General features: G+C 40.5%; 1 protein-coding gene across 6 annotated transcripts in view; it reads right to left on the minus strand.

Moving 5' to 3' along the window:
* The window catches only part of LOC107582380 (E3 ubiquitin-protein ligase HECTD1-like), a 37,199-nt gene that overhangs the window by 11,342 nt on the left and 8,843 nt on the right, over positions 1 to 17,014 (minus strand). For 3 of the 6 annotated variants that reach the window (XM_016268232.1, XM_016268192.1, XM_016268200.1), the window contains 24 exons: positions 16,000 to 16,281; positions 15,566 to 15,836; positions 15,363 to 15,439; positions 14,954 to 15,052; positions 14,744 to 14,858; positions 14,094 to 14,268; positions 13,807 to 13,945; positions 13,541 to 13,711; positions 13,188 to 13,410; positions 12,776 to 13,039; positions 12,612 to 12,688; positions 10,572 to 10,706; positions 10,302 to 10,448; positions 10,119 to 10,213; positions 9,833 to 9,938; positions 9,591 to 9,725; positions 9,342 to 9,481; positions 8,885 to 9,208; positions 8,352 to 8,518; positions 4,970 to 5,170; positions 2,922 to 3,755; positions 1,617 to 1,838; positions 1,212 to 1,390; positions 741 to 897 (listed from right to left, as the gene is read on the minus strand). In XM_016268232.1, the coding sequence (XP_016123718.1) occupies positions 741 to 897; positions 1,212 to 1,390; positions 1,617 to 1,838; positions 2,922 to 3,755; positions 4,970 to 5,170; positions 8,352 to 8,518; positions 8,885 to 9,208; positions 9,342 to 9,481; positions 9,591 to 9,725; positions 9,833 to 9,938; positions 10,119 to 10,213; positions 10,302 to 10,448; positions 10,572 to 10,706; positions 12,612 to 12,688; positions 12,776 to 13,039; positions 13,188 to 13,410; positions 13,541 to 13,711; positions 13,807 to 13,945; positions 14,094 to 14,268; positions 14,744 to 14,858; positions 14,954 to 15,052; positions 15,363 to 15,439; positions 15,566 to 15,836; positions 16,000 to 16,281 (4,735 nt within the window). The remainder of the gene's footprint in view (positions 1 to 740; positions 898 to 1,211; positions 1,391 to 1,616; positions 1,839 to 2,921; positions 3,756 to 4,969; positions 5,171 to 8,351; positions 8,519 to 8,884; positions 9,209 to 9,341; positions 9,482 to 9,590; positions 9,726 to 9,832; positions 9,939 to 10,118; positions 10,214 to 10,301; positions 10,449 to 10,571; positions 10,707 to 12,611; positions 12,689 to 12,775; positions 13,040 to 13,187; positions 13,411 to 13,540; positions 13,712 to 13,806; positions 13,946 to 14,093; positions 14,269 to 14,743; positions 14,859 to 14,953; positions 15,053 to 15,362; positions 15,440 to 15,565; positions 15,837 to 15,999; positions 16,282 to 17,014) is intronic. The other 3 variants (XM_016268209.1, XM_016268224.1, XM_016268217.1) reach the window with 3 other exon arrangements.

Here is a 17,014-nt window from a genome sequence, read left to right on the forward strand (position 1 = left end):
AGAGCTGATCCGTGCTGGTCGCTGAGGAAATACATCAACTTAGTGCTGTGGATCGCCGGATCGGCTTTCACTGTGGACGAAAGCGGAGTCCAGTCCGGCGTCGTCACATGTGGACGCAGCGCGATGCAACTCGTAAAAATACAGTATAAGTCATTATAATCAGTAATTAGGTCCCCACTGGATGCAACAAATGCCTCGTTTGTAATGGGTGCTCATGTTTTTTTGTTTCGTCGCTCCGGCCGGGACACGGCATCAATAGTATGGTGAGGGGCGTAACATTTCCGTCACACGCTTGAGGTATTTGGCCAATCACAACGCACTGGATAGCTGGCCAATCAGAGCACACCTCGCTTTTCAGACCGATGAGCTTTGTAAAAATCGACGCATTTCAAAAAGGCGGGGCATAGAGGAGAAACAATAATGTACAGTATGTGGAAAATAATGTTTTTTTTAACTTTAAACCGCATAAACACATTTCATTACACCAAATACACAAAATAATGTTCTTTTTAGCAGCATCATATGACCCCTTTAAATGATTAAAATGACAAAAACTAAAATAAAAATAAATTAAAGCTAAATAGAAAGAATAATGACAAAAGCATGTAACAAAATTACTAAAACTAAATAAATGAAAAACATACTAATAAATACTATAATGCTTTAAAAAAAATACTACAACAACACAACAGCCAGCAGAGTGATAAGAATGTATCCCCTTTCTACAGCATCAACAGTACCTGGTGGAGGGATTTCCAGGTCAGTAGTTTGCTGGACATTAGTCCGTCCTGGTCTAGGATCAAATGCAGGTACTAAAGCAGAAAACTGTCGTTTCAGCACAAAGTCATCGTCCCAGGTCCTGCGCCGACCCCCTTTGGTTTCATACTCCTCTTCCTCCTTTCAGGACACCATTGAAAAAGCAAAATGGTATAGCTCTCTTACACATAATGCTCAACTGCTTGTAAATGTGAAACACATATTTAACCTAACATGCTACACAGAGGAACCATGCTAGTAAACGAGCAAACAAACTAATAATAAAAGAACAACAGGAACGACAAATACATTCCTAACCAATAAATACACCACTATTCAAAGTAAAAAAATACAAAAAAAATCCGCCAAATTTCAGGTAACCCAGAAAGAACACGAAGAAAATCAAAAACAAAGGATTTCCACTGTACTATTATTGAAACTACAACAGGTTTTACCCTATGAATATGAACGTGGTAACCAAGGTTGACCCTGGACCGTACCAGAACTTCCTCATACTCCTGTTCCTCCTGATTGTCATCCTCATTCTCATCATCGTCATCATCTGGCTCTGGCAAGTCCTCTTCATCATCTAACTCGGCAAGCAATGTATTGGCCCGACAGCTGTCCAGGAAGTCTGAGTGAAAGAAAATCAACGAAAATAATCAGCTTCCATATTGCAAAAAAGGAGATGCAAGGAGATGAATTCAGAGAACAAGACTGAGAATTAGTTTAGTAATAAGCAAAAACAACAAATTAAGAGATTAATTTGCCAAAAAATAAAATCAGCTGACAAGAGGGCATGTACTACAACAGCGGATGAGGGAAAAGAGAGAGTGAATAATAAATGTAACATGGCCTACCATAGAGCGAAAACTCAGCCTCCTGACCTGTGTCACTTTCACTAGATGTTGAGGTCAGGCTGGTCGTCAGAGTGTTACTGAGCAACTGGCCAACGGACAAACCAGTAGTTGCCGTGGCTACATTATTGCTGCTGGTTACTATGGAGGTGGACATTGTGACAGTTGAGGTGGTACCAGTGGTTGTTAGGTTAGGAAAGCTCTGCGCACCCATGAGAGGAGAAGCTGCAAACAAAAAAAAACAAAAAAAAAACTGTGATTAGTCTCCAAAAAGAACAAAATAAGCAGGTAACTAAAAACTGAAAGCTCGCTCTACAAACTAAACATGCTTCAAATGGCTGCAATATGCAAATCAAGGCAAAAGTCATGTTAATATTCTCAGAACAGTTAAACAATCCAGAGCACGATGTAACTCTGTACTCCTACAACAAAATGGTTGCTGTTGCATAATGAGAAAAAAGGTTCATAAATCATCCTGAAAAGGCCAGAGAAGCTTGCAAATGAAATTATTACATTTTAATGCAAATCTAGTCTAAGGCATAGCAAAGAAATGGTTGGAACTGACAAGAAATACTACTATTTCTCTTCTATACTTATGTTTCAGACTGCACTTCTAACCCAACTATAATTTTTCGGAGAAAACCTTCAGCATGATTATCAAATATAACAATCCTCCACTTAAGTCAGTGATTCAAAACAGACCAAAGGTTAAAAGATATCTAAACCGGTGTTCCTCAACCAGTGAGCCAAGGCCCTCTAGGGAGCCTCAAGATAATTTTAATGAAGACAAAACAAGCATTAAAATAAATGTAAGACTTTAAAAAAAAATGATTTTAATAAGCCCCTCAACAACTCTTTGTTTCATTTGAAGAAGAGTCTAGGTTCCCACTATCTAGAAAAACATTAATATATAATGTAGCATAATTTTAAAAGTGTGATTTGTAAATTAATAAAATCTTATAATTTTTACTAGTTATGCCTAATTCGAAAATATTTTATTTTGTTAGGAAAAAAAAAAAAAAAATCCATAAATGACAAATTACTGGGAGAGTAAATTAATTGGTTAAAAATAAATTCAACACTGAAGATCATTCAGCTTCTAAAACTCTGAATTCTTTTAATTTTGACTATTTTGATTACTTTTAAATTTGCAGTAACTAGAAATACCCATCGATTAAAATAGTTCTGAAAAACAAAACTCAGAATATTGTTGTGGACAATACAGGTCTATGGAGTCAAAAAGGTTGAGAACCACTGACCTAAACCAGGTATTGGCAGTTAGAAAAATGGCGAGCTAAAGATACTCACTGGCAGTACTCATTACATTGCGTCCCAATGTGTTAGTGTTGTTATCGCTGCTGCTTCGGCTCAGGTTCATGTTGTTGGTGGCATTGGTACGAGACATGTTGGGCACTCTGCGAACAAATGACTCCATCAGGCTGGCCTCGCGAGAGGACAAGTTGGGAACGCTGGCACTGGAGCTCATGGGCGCTCCAGCTGCCAAAAGCGAGCTGACGGACAGCCGTGCACTGGTAGCAGAGCACAAGGGCCTCTGGGATGCAGCGTCCTTACTAGATGACTCTGAAACAGAGCTGACGTCTGGCGAGCTCACACTCACAATTCCCATAGAGATGGCCATTGACTCAGCCGACTGTCTTGAAGTGCCATCGGGTGCTGGTGTTTTACGTTCGCCACTTTCACTTCCTGTGTCTGCAGTTAGTGTACTGGTGCTGGAGGCTTCGGCTGTGGAAAGCACAACTATCGGTTCTTGGCCCTCCGCCCCCGGAGGCCCTCCACCGATGCTTACTCCCTGCTCCAACAGGCTTTCGACTCTGCGCTCCACTCGGGTGGAGCTGAGGCTTATATCGCTGCTGCTGGCCACGCTACACACCGAACTGCTACTACCCTTGCGGCTAGAGGAACTGGCCCCTGCTGTAGAGGATGAGCCACCCTTGTCTGGACAGTTATTTTTCACCAGGCTGCTCCAGGACTGCGGCGTGCCTGCAACAGTGGATGAAACAGGTTTGGGTGACGGCGCTGACTCAGGGTCGTACCCTGGCGCAAGCTTGAGGTCAAACTTCCCTTCCGCACCCATACGATATGAGTTTGAGCCACCGGCATCCCAGGTGACATCAATCCAGCCTGAAAAGTGGGGGAGGGAGGGGGGATATGAACGGGTGAGACCCAGCAAGAGAGCAGAGAAAGACAGCAGCAAGTCAAAGACAACAGCTTGTGCTTGACACTGGACCAGAAATAACAGAATAAACCAAGATCATTGGATGAGGTCAATTAGATTTTTAGATCTCAACAAAATCTCTCCAATTCATATTCAGTATACTTGCAATCATCTAAGAAGAAGCCCAAATCACTCTGGTCCAGGTGAAGCAGTGAGGTAGAAACATGAAGCACAGAAAATGACAAAAAAAAAAAGCAGTAGAATTTTGCAAATGCCAAGCTACAAAGCCACTTAAGAAAAAGAACAGAAGAATAATTTTGGTCAGTGTCAAATACACTTGCAATGGAGTTCACTCGGAGCTTGCAAATTGTGAAATCAACATGCACTTGACTTGACTGATGGAGACAGATTAAAAATGCTGTTTTACACAGTGAAACATGGCTGCCCAAAGAATCAATAGCAACAGAGTGGATGGTTAAGATAATACGAGTATGACATCAAAAATGTTACCTGTTAAGTTGGGGGGGAGGGATAAAGGTTGCACTTCAAAACAGCAAACTAATAAAAACAAAAATGTATGGAGTGACAGTTGCAGAGAGCAAGTAGTAATCTAACACTTACCATTGAACTTCAGAGTGTGAAAGAGATTTTTTAAAATTATTTATTCATGCAGTATAGAAGCAAGAGGAAAGCATCACATCAATAAGTAAACAAAGGAAGAAAGATTGGTTTCAGATCAACCCGGCCATAAGTTGTTTTCTTTAACTACAAAAAGCATTTATTGATAAGAAGGGCAGATCTGAAAGCAGTCCCTCTGAGGCATGCTGGGAAAACAAGTCCAGTGTGATTTAACTTTTGTTCTGTTTTACTGTGTGAATGTCAGTAATGGGTAACTCCATCTCCCCCCTCACTTGTGATGGATTTGCAGCAGAAAGCTCCTCAAAACATGCAAATGCACTTGATGTTCACAATTTGTTTCCCTTAAACATTGAAGTACCACTGAACTCCATTGTCGATTGGCCAGTAAAGAACTTTTCATGTAGTGGTCCGATGCAGTGATGCCTTGAACACCGTTGTACAGAAATCTGCTACGGCATAAGTATTACACATTGTGCTGTCCTATACAAGCTATCAATGGTTGGATGTACACCAAGAGCACAAAAGTGACAGCGGTCCTCACCATTATGAGCCTCTCCAGTCACAGTGCCCTCTCCTGCAGGATTGCCATCCTGGTCCCTCCACTTCCAGTCGATACCACGTACCACCCGTGCCCCTGGTACAATGTATTTCATAACCTGAGAGCGAAAGAGCCGGCGCTGCCGTCTCAGGTTGGCCTCTGCCTCCTTCACTGCTTTTCCTGACAATGCAGAACAAACCTTAACTGATTGGAAACATGAGCAGAGACAAAGCAAATTAAAATAGCATGCAATTAAGGAAGGTAATTTTTCTTTTGTGATAGTGTAGACAAATTAAAATGACATGTCTACTAAATAGCTTCCTTTTAATGACTCAGTTCCCAGTTCATATGTTAATCATTTAATTTACATAATCCAAAACTGTCATGATGAGAGACGACTCTTTAAAGTCGGCAAGAAACGGAAACTTGTATTGTTTTTATTTTATTATTATTATTATTGTTTTTTTTTTATTGTCTTACTGTGAACAATTCAACCATGCACATGTTAAATTTTTTTAACCATGTTCTTTTTAATCAAAATGTCAATTAGATTTTCAGGTGAAATGACAGATCTATCTCTGGTGACTGGACGTCTCCAATCATTTAGCCCACTTAAAACCCTTCCTCTTACAACAGACGCAAACTCGCATTCATATCTTCCTCCATCAAATCAACAACCAATGGATAGGATAAGTCCCTGCACTACATTTTTAAATGTTTTCGATAATCCATTTATCTCGGCTGTATGTGACAATAAGAAAGAAAAGATCTGTTGTTACTTCTGTAACATCACAACTTTAAAGCCAAACCCAGTATATGGTGAAATAGAGTAGCATATTACAAAATCTTCAGTGTTGCCATGTGCTTTGGGAGCCAAATCCCAACAGAAAAATCAATGACGTTAGATTACTGCAATCAGATCAATTACATGGCAAATACTAATATCCTTACAACTAGGGATGCACCGGTTGACCGGTCATAAATCGGAACTGGCCGGCTTTTGCTTATAATTTTTTGTATTTTTTTCGTCCGATTTTTCCGGAAGTGTGCACAGAGGCGCCAGCAGAAAAAATACCACGCAGAGCAAGCTCACTGTTAGCGATGCATGATGAGATATTTGAAGAAAAATCTGAAGTGATTAAGGATACGAGCAGCCGTACAGCACTGGAAATGCAGAGCTACCCATCTGAGGCACAGATACCAAGAAGCGAACAGGCGTTGGTGTACTGGCGCACAAATAAAAGCCGCTTTCCTGCACTCGCTGAAGTTGCGCGAGTGTACCTGTCCATGCCCTGCACAAGCGTAGACTGAACGTTTGTTCAGTTCAGCTTCTCACGTGTTGGATGAGAAACGAAACAGACTAACTTGTGACAAAGCTGAAATACTTCTTTTTGTAAAGAAGAACTCGCATGCACTTTTGAAAAGCCAGATGTAAACGTCAGTTCTGTAGGCTATAGGATTAATATTTTTTTATTTTACCTTAAAATTACATTGATTTAATGTGATTTAAAAAGCACCTGCCGTAGTTAACATTTTGGAATAATTTATTTATATAGCCTACTTTGGTTTTATTTAGTTTCACTGGTAAAGATCTTTTTTTCTAATACACCAAATTTAAAAAACGAAAACAAATGCTGAATGCTGATTAAGTAACATCTTTGTTTGGAGTGTTGAATGCGTTTTGATTGTGTTGTTTGGATTGTGGAACTATGCAGTTGTTGCCTTTAAAATTACATGGTTACAGTTAATGTTTTCATTTAAGGCCAGTTTATAGTTTCAACCCAATTTAAAAACAAAAGCTAAATGCTTTTGTCCGTAGGCCTACCTATGTTTGTATTGAATGTAGCCTACTTACTGCACAGTTACTGCAGTTAATTTCAGATGTTTACAGTTGTTTTCAATAGCCAAAACCCAGTTTAGCCTGTTAAATACCAAATAAACATCTTGTTTATGTGTACTTTAATTCTTTGTTTGTTGCTTGATAAAATAATTTAAAAATCGGTATCGGAATCGTCCAGTTTGCTTGTAAAAAATCGGTATCGGAATCGGCCATGAAAAATCATGATCGTGCATCACTACTTACAACAAACAGCTCTTTGACTAAGCATAAATATTATAATTGGGTTACAATTAGGGGTGCTCCGATCAGGGTTTTTGAGGCCAATCACCGATCACAGAAAGCAGTATCTGCCGATACCGATCTTTTTAAAGCCTTCTTTATCATTTATATTGATACTCCAATCAGGATTTTTAGACATTTATTCAGGGCCTGCATTTCATTTTTGAAAATGGGGGGAATTCCCCTCTTAGGTGACTCTTGTGAGAGGGGAAGCAGCTTTCACACAGGAGTTCGGTACAGATCCGTGGATGCCGTTCATAAAGAACTTTGTTTTCCTATCTCCACTAGTGCCATCTCTTATTGCCTTGTTTATCTAAAAGTGCTCTTTTCCTTTAAAACGAGCCAACAAGCCATATGTGTTGACTGTGAAACACAGTAGACTTTAATAATATGCATTTATGGTGTAATAACTACATTTTCGTGTCAATCCATGTTCATATTTACTGCAAACAATGCGCTGCTACTTTAATTCAGCGCTTGCAGTTCAGCAAAAATAGACTTGGTGCGGAAACGATCTCCGCAATGCTGCAGACGCGCCGCTACTGGAACGCACTGCCAGACAGTAACCGCGTGCAGTGTGCACGCTTTATTAATCCGTTAACATGAGCGCAGAAAAAATACACATCACATACGCACTGCAAACGGAGTAATGTGAACCTGGCATTATGTGTGCACGTTGCCAGTGTGCATGAGTGCACGGTCTCCAGGAGAGCGCATGAGCGCTGAATGGTTAAAACACTGGCAAGAATTAAAAAGAAATGCAATTTATAAACTTTAGTGACGATGTAACACTGCCTCGACTGTGCAAGTAACAATTCCTGTCAACTGTGCAGCTCGCTTATAGACAGACGCGATGTGTGGTGATTTGAAGCCAATTGCGTATTTTGAGAGAGAAAGAGAGAGCGCGCGCGCGGTGATTCATTCATGCTGTTTGTGAAATTACATCTCACATAAGGTTTTCAAATTACTTTATAAGTTATTTAATGAAAAAATATGATTGAGTACCTCACCTTCAGTATTATAATTATTTCACCCGCGCCTGACAGAGACTGAGATGCCTGATAGAGACTGCCGCTGCATGTCATGCCAAACCTCTCACTGTAGCGTCATCAGCTTGAGATCAGTTTTTTTAGATCGGCCTTTTTAGAGACTGCCGATCAATCATCCCAACGTGATTATCAGCCGATAGTGATCGGTAGCCGATCAATTGGAGCACCCCTAGTTACAATGAGACAAAGTGTAGTATTTCAAATTATTGGCACTTACCCAGCTGGTCCTCACACACACCAGTAACAGTGCCATAGATTTCTAGACCAGACAGGGAGAGGTAGTGTGTTTGTCCACTGGCATTCTTCCCCATCTGTTTAATACGAATGTGTCTCCAGCCTTGCTTCTCATCTTTGGATGGATCCAGAGGCCATGTGGCTGTTGACCTAAGGCAGTAATGAGTCTCATTAGTAGGTTCACAAAAAAGACACATGAGCCTCTTTCACAGAGATTGATCTGCCTTCAAAACACCCGGTAAAAGAGTCACACGATAATGTGCGTCATCACTAACACAACCTTTACAGCATTGGTCCTCCCTTTTGTTCACATAGGGCTTATTCCGGGACTGATCCCGACAATGTTACTAGGTCCCCAACCCAGGATGTGTTTGCGCTCACACAGAAGGCACTCTGTGTGCAATTTTCCAGCAAATTTCCGAGATCAACGCACCGTGTGAATGGGGTTATTGTCAAGTCAAAGTAGACAGAGCCCAATAACAGCACACTCCAAAATACTGGTTATACCACACATACCCCGGCTCATTGAGAGAGCTGTCATCCACATGGGTGTAGAGAGTCATCCAGTTCTGACCATCTTTGGACACTTGAAATATCCAATTCCGGAGGGCGGATCGACCATATCCACGAGCGTGGCGAAGTGTGTATGCAGAAGGGATGACCCATAAGCCAAGATCGATGGCAAACCATGCGTTTTTGTCATCATTGGTGTGACAATTGAGGGCGGAGCTGTCTCTGCTCAGGATGTCTTCAAGTCGGCCGTAAGGCAAGTTTCTGCCCTCGGAGGAAGTCACAACCACTAATCCATAAGCAGCAGGGTTCACCCATTCATATGCGGTCCTGTGGTCAAACAGAAGTGGATTCTTTATGCACAACATTTGTAAACAGTCATGTTGGGGTTCAAAGTGTAAGAATAAACAATTACAATTAAATCTATTTAAATGATCATGCAAAAAAGGACAAAGCAGCTCACTTCGCATTGGTGCCAATCCAGTACACAATTCCATTTTCGTCAAAGTCATGCTGGTGCCTGAAGGTGAAGCTCTGACCCTCTCTGAGCTTCCTAACAAAGATGAATGAAGACCTGTCAAAGTCATACCACTGCTTGGCCACCTGGGGAAAGGGATGAGATAGAGTTATGATCTTTTCTCAGATTCAGGTGGGCATACAGCTAAGAAAATATGGAATAATAGAAGAAATAAACACAAAAAAGCTTTCCTACCATCTTGAGCAGATACTGTTCCAGTGACTCAACAGTGGCCAGTGGCTCCATCTTTAACATTCTACCAGTTCGGTCAATCAAGGCCGTTTCACCTGGAGCACGCTCCAAGCGGAAGCGTAACCTCCTTGTGAGTATCTAACACGACATAATTTTTTTATAATGAAATATCACCATTCATAATGAAAGTGTCACTGCATCACATGCACCAAACTAAAACTATATGACCAAACATGGAAACGGACCTGTAAATTATACGTTGAGCCTGGTGTATCATATAAGTGAAGAGGTAGGCGCTCTATTGACTCCAACACTGCTATCAGTTTGCGGATTAAGGCAACTGCTGGTCGGCTAGAGGACAGAAACAATTTAAATGTAAGACAAACAGACTACAGGAAAACAAATTCTTTCATTGTGTTGAAATCAGACAAATAAGCTGCTGGTTGAGACTCGGATATATAGGGAAGAGCTATTTTTTACATGCTGTGTCTGGCTCAATTACCGTCATGTGTAACAGAAGATATACTTTACCTTTCGTCATCTTCATTTTCAGTAAACGCAGTCTTGAACACATTTATTCTTTCCATCAGAGGCTTACAATCATGTTTCACATCTAGCTCCACACTCTGTGAAGAAAACATGATATAAGTAAAAGGGTAATGAGTAATGAGGGTAAAAAGCAGACAACTAACAGTTACATTGTACATGACTCACATTGCTGAGGACAGTAAAAAGTGCTTGCACGAGGCCACTGCTGCACATTTCATATGGAGAAATGGTGTTCTCATCTTTGAGAACGACTATTAAATTCTCCAGAGCTGTTTTCATGAGGTCTCGCCATGTGTTTTCACCTTCAATGCACTGAAGAAACAAGAAGCAAACTCTTACTGTTATTGTCTTTTTGACCTCAACTACATGGGAACTAAAATAAACTGTGACAAAAGTATATTCTCTGGGTAGATACAGTTTTTAGCTTAATTCTACCTGTCTGTTAGTATGTAGCTCCCAAGCAGACTCTAGCTGTGTGGCGATGTTTCTCAGAGTGACCACTACACCTCTCGGCATACTCTCCACAGCCTTGAAGTGATCGTCATACAAATCTCTGGCCATGGTTTTTACCTACAGACATAGAGGTGGAAAGAGAAAGTTGGGTAATGTCATGTAATACAATATAATGGTCTGTGATTAGTAAGATTGTTTAAAAAAAAAAATATTAAATTGATTAATTAAGATTAAGAAAATTAAGACTGACATTAAATTGATCAAAAGTGACAGTAAAGAAATGTATACCATTATTTATAAAAGATTTCAAATTCAATTTCTATTCAAAGAAACCTGAAGTATTATGGTTTCCACAAATATAGTGGGGGGACAACACATTTATTATCAACATTGATAAGAAAGGTTTCTTGATCACCAAATCAGCATATAAGAATGATTACTGAGAATCATGTAACAATGACTCAAATATGCATGGTCACATCTGTCAGTCATGCTCTAAATCAGGGATGGGCAACTGGCGACCCGTGGGCCATATACGGCCCGCAGTGTCTTTTAGTACGGCCCGCTGGATCATACTAGACTCGGATGGTCAATTTTAAAACATTTGAAAAGCAAGTCACGTAAAGATTGCTTTCAGTTTATGATGTTAATACTATCGCCAACCAGGAGAGGTCGCTAGTTTCCAGCCGCTCCCCTATTAATTTCAGCGTAGTAGGAAGTGCACTCACCATGTAAACATTCACTAACATTAGCAAATAATAAATGAAAAACTGACCATGAAAACAGTATTTTCAAGTCAAGATGGTAAACAGATTATCTTTTTACCAAGTTCAAGGGGATACCCATATGTTTGGAAATCTGTATTTTATTTAAATCGCCATCACACCTCTGCTCACAAACAACGGGGATGCCAGAGTTGCACTTGCCTCAAATTTCAAAGGTAAAATTTATAGTCAACAAAAGCTTTTTGCCAAATGCATGACAGAAATGTTTGCACTGGACTATGTTCTTATTAGGGTTTCCGCGGGTCTTTAAAACATCTTCAGCTAAATTGTTTACATTTAAGGCCATGCAAACTCTTAAATGGTACAAAAAGTCTAAATTATAAGAGGTCTTTGGGGACGGAAATACAAGAATTGCTATATGGATTAATATGACGATTAAACTTCAAAAGGCTACGATTTCACTGAATAAACTTGAGTGCTGCAGGTCAGCTTTGTGTACTGCGGTTACCGGGGAAACCACTATATGCCAGTTCTGAAAGTGAAACCTGCTGGCAGACAACGAATTTGCTTTTTCCATTAGCCCATCTGCTATTTTTGCTACATATTTTTAAATGTAAACCAGTGGATCGACAAAAGGCTAATGCATTATAAAAATCTAAACAATTAAGACACTAAGATATATTTATATGTTATTTAATATAATAATTAATTGATAATAATTGTTTAAATTAATATAATAATTGATACTCTTGACTCATCCCTTTTCTTAAAAAATTGTTTGAAGGCTGAAATGTGAGGTGCAGATCTTAAAAAGGTCTTAAATTTGATTTTAAAAATCCTGCAGATACCAGGTTATTTTATACCATTTAGAATACAATTTTTTTTAATCAAACCCTTTTTAACTGTCCTTTTAGGTTCTTTTGAGAATGATCTGTAGGCTACTAATAAAAAAAGGACCTCTGTATATTTGTTTTTTGCAAATTTACAGACAATGCAATTTAAATGTTTACATTGGCTTGTCAGGGTAATATTTCTGTCCACTGACAACAAAGTTTTCCTTCTGAATTAGCATAACTGCACAAGTTTTATACTTAAAATCTTTAAAAACAAATGATATTAGTTATACTTTAATTTCCTTCAATAAAAAGGAAATTGAGTAAGACGGTGTAAAAGGTGTGTGGAACGTGGATTAGTAATCTGGCCCCTTGGTATAAAGGAGAAAAAATGCTGGCCTTCATCGCTATCAAAGTTGCCCAACCCTGCTCTAAATGATAAAAGTAATACTCAGTAATCCTACCTTTTGTTTAGTCTTTTCCAATTTGGATTTGAGCTTTCTTCCTCGCTTACCAGTCCAGCCAGTAACAAACTCGGACCCTATGACAAACAAAGGATCCAATAATGGTGTGACTGAGGAAAGATACAGGCAAATTGGATGCTTTTAAACTAATATTCCAAACTTACCTAGAGAGGTTTCTGCAGTGAAAGAGTGCTTAGTGCCTCGGTTTGACTCGAACACAAAACCTGGTAGGTCCTCTTTGAGGATGGTGGCCTGCTGGCCATCTGAATTATGGATGGCAATCTCACCCTCTTTCAGACAAGTTAGAGACCAGTTGCCCACTGTGAGTTTGGTGGGGCCCTGTGTGGACAGGATGGGCTGGCTGGCTGTCACCGGTTTGACCTGACTTCTGGCACGCTGCAGCTTCTCCAAAAACTCACTTCTGCTCTCTATAGGAGAGGGGGAAAGAAAACATCTGCTACTATAGCTCCCGGGAGCCAATTATAATTTAACAAAAAGCAATCCTGTTTGATTTAATTGATGCCAAGATAGCTCTGTTCTTTCATTGATTGATCAGTTTGCTTGCAGGAGACCTACCTGAGCTGTCAGAGCCACCCTCTGGGCTTCCACTGGAGTACATGGTGGCCAGTTTACCATCCAGGATGAAGCGGAACCAACCATTGCTGCCATTGGAAAGCTCCAAAGCAGCTGCATCACTCCAGATATAAAGGCAGTCCCTGCCTCTGATGATGGACCAGTCTCTCCAGTGGTAAGGCTTCCCCTGCTGGATCTCTTTGGCATCCTCTTGTGGTTCATCATCCTGGAAAATAAGACAGACTGATTTATTTCAGAGCAAATTCTGAATAGTTCCAAGAAAAAGTTGTTTATTCATCGACAAAAAAAACCTGAACAACAACAAAGAAGCAAATCTGGAATGAGTTGAGTCTGACCTTCTCAGGCTTGGCCTCTTCCTCATTTTCATCATCTGATGTGGGTCCTGCCAGAGTGGACACCTTATTAATGACACCCAGCCTGGCCAGCTGATCTAAGAACACGTCACCTCCCTTATCCACTAGATCCCTAATGATCTGCAGGGCCAGCAGGTGACCATCATCATCATCCTGTGAAAAAGGAGTAGAAAGGTCAATAAGCCTCAACTTCAAACTTATTCAATTTCAGAAAAGATCATCAGGAGGGAAAGACTAAATTATTCAACCTCCTGATCCAGCACAGTTGCAGTGATCTCCACAAGTACAGTGGGCAAGTTGTGTCCAGCATCAGAGTCACACACTTCCTTAAGTAGAACTTCAGAACTGTAGTGCACCATTTTTCTGATCAGAGCTAAACTAGCTTTCCTGTGAAAGAGATTATACAAACAATCATTGAAAGGAAAGTATTGATGTCCTCCTACTGACAGTTGGAAGCAAAATGCAAAAACGTTACTATACTGACTTTCTTTCTGAAAATGTAGTTTGGCACTGATGGTCCTCTAGAACCTCTCACCTTATTGAAGGCAGCATGGTTTGCTGAAAGGTCTGTGCAAATACTGGGAGCAGCCTTTTCAGGTAGATAGGTGCCATATCAGGGTCACCTTTCGGCTCACTGCCCTCTTCCTCTTCTTTATTAACATCCTTCTTTTTCTTGTCATCCCCCTTGTTGACAGGACACATCCAGTCTCCTATATCAAACACCACAAGAAACACTTTATTTTGAAAATCTCACAAATCCCCTGGAATTCACCATTACAAAATTAATGGTGAGCAACTGCATTAAAGCACAAGGTTGTAATTTCTCTGCCACCAGTGTAGTAGTAGCAAAAATAAAAATGTTTTCTAACAGGGCTTTCTAAACACTTCTTAATCTTCCATTGGTTGTCCAAACAATAGTCTGTCCCAAATTTTCTATTTTCTAAATTCAAACTATTGGTTGAGCAAATGCTGCCGTGTCCGGCTGGTTTCAGATGCTCAAAAGACAATAGCAATGTTCTGATAGCACCATACAGCCTCACTGTTGACATTTTATGAATAATTAGCATAAAAACTCATTTAAAATCCCCCAAAACACATTTTAGTTCACTCTTCTGACATTTTTACTTTCAAAAGAAAAGGGAAACAATATTGTCATGAAGTAGAGATGAAATCTGATGGACTCACCAGGAGACTGGAGAATTGCTACAACCTCACTGTGTCCCCTCTCTCTAGCTTTGTCTAACGGAGTTTTCCCATCTTCATCTCTCAGGTCAGGGTTGGCCCCATGGCGCAGTAAAGTCTATTGGGAAAACATTTGCCATAAAATAAATACAAGACATTAAAAACAATGTATAATAACTGTAAAAATAATCAGTTACATGACAAACACTTTACCTTGGCTACTTGTGGCCTGCCAAAACACGCAGCATAGTGCAGAGAGGATGACCTCTGGCCTCTATTGACATCAGCACCTCTCTCACAGAGGAACTCCACCTTAAGCAGGTCAGAATACAGTGTGAGTGCTTGCAATCCTTAGAAAACAATGTTCATCTGTCACACTGACCCCATTCTTCTAACTTACACAAGCCATTACCAGACAAAGAGTCTTGCCCATTTAGTTGTGTCTCCTCCACATAACCATATTGCACAATGAAAGAATAGTGCTGTCCTAAATTCACTGTGTAACCTTTATTAACAAATCTGCTGTTTGTTTGGTCATGCTGTTGCACTGTGTCTGAAGGCAAATTCTTGCATCATGTGCACTGAAAAACAACTTTAAAATTCCACATAAAAAAAAGCTTACCATCTCTTGTGTTCCAAATGCAGATGCCCAGTTCAAGAGAGTCTGTCCTACATCATCCATGAAATTTACTTCAAATGCTTAGAAGGAAATAAAAAGTAACAGTACATGTTAGTCAGGATGTGACGTCAAAGCGACAACAGCCCTCAACCCACCCAGCCCCCCATCCAAAATAATGATCTTGCATGCACTACTTGAACACTTACCACCGGTGTCAATGGCATCAATGAGAGCATCTGTGTCTTTGCTGCGTATACAGTCAATAAGCTGTCGGTGAGAGCGTTCCCCGGAGCTGTCAAGACGCCGCAGACCAGGGATACGGCCGGTAGAACCAGCTGTAGATTTGGGCAAAGCCTTGCGTCCCTCAAAGAGCAGCACCAGCAGTAAGTCCACCAGCCGCATAGTGTCCAGCACACAGCGCTCATCCCCCTGCAGAGCACTTTCCATAGAGTCAGGCAGCTCTGAGCGCAGAAGATCCTGAAGAAGGAGATGCAACACAAATGTTCATAAAATGTAACTAGTGGAAACTGTGAATTTAATGTCCTCTTGCAGCGAGTGATCTTTCAATGAAACACACAGTACTTGTGACATCTAGCAAATGGCATAAAAAAAAGCATATTTCTATGAATATACATCTTACATGTGTGACAAGTGGTGAGCCTCTGCAGAGTGTGGACAGAAGGCTGACAATGGTGGACACTTGGTTGCTCAGTTTAGAGTCCGCAGCAGATGGAGTGGCTCCACTAGAGGTCCTGCCAGGTTTGCAGGTGGAGGAGGGTCCAGATGTCGTACCTCCTGCCGCAGCCATACGGGACAGCAGCTCTTCTGTCAGTCCGTGCTTAGCTAATGGGGCTGGATCAACTCCTCGCCGCGTAAACCGGTCCGCAAGTGAAGCGAAGCAACGTAGAGCTCCATCAGACACCTGTGGATGACACCAGGACACCATTTAGTTGCTGACATTACATTTGTGTGTAATTTTACCAAAGTCAGTCCATTATAAATATGAAAAAGAAACTGATCTACACATGAAAGTATAAACTTGATTTTATTTCTATCAATCAATAGTTACTTACACTACCATTCAAAAGTTTAGGCTCAGTAAGTTTTGTTGTTGTTAAAGGGGTCATATGATGCTTTTTTTAAAGATCATTATTTTGTGTCTTTGGTGTAACAGAATATGTTGACATGCTTTAATGTTCAAAAAAACACATTATTTTTCAAATACTGTACATTATTGTAGGTCCTCTATGCCCCGCCTCTCTCAAACACGTCGTTTTCTACAAAGTCCCTCCTTCCGACAAGCGCAGCCTGCCCTGATTGGTCAGCTGACCCAGTGCATTGTGATTGGCCGAACACCGCAAGCACTCGTCGGAAATGTAACGCCCCTTACCATAATCGCAAGCTTCATCTTTCAAAATAAATGTAAAGACAGTAAATAATCAGAGTCACGTGACAGACACAGTGATGAAACTGGTATGTGTTTGCAGTACACAAGCCACGTTTAAGACAGCTGACTCCACTGTGATGTGACCCCCCCTCTCCCTCTCCCTCTCTCTCTCTCTCTCTCTCTCTCTCTCTCTCTCTCTCTCTCTCTCTCTGCGCAAAACTCCACATTTGAACAGTCAATAGCAAATACTTAAACTAATAACAAAACA

The sequence above is a fragment of the Sinocyclocheilus grahami genome, unplaced genomic scaffold (genome assembly GCF_001515645.1).
Source record: "Sinocyclocheilus grahami isolate Dianchi unplaced genomic scaffold, SAMN03320097.WGS_v1.1 scaffold4.1, whole genome shotgun sequence".
NCBI lineage: Eukaryota > Metazoa > Chordata > Actinopteri > Cypriniformes > Cyprinidae > Sinocyclocheilus > Sinocyclocheilus grahami.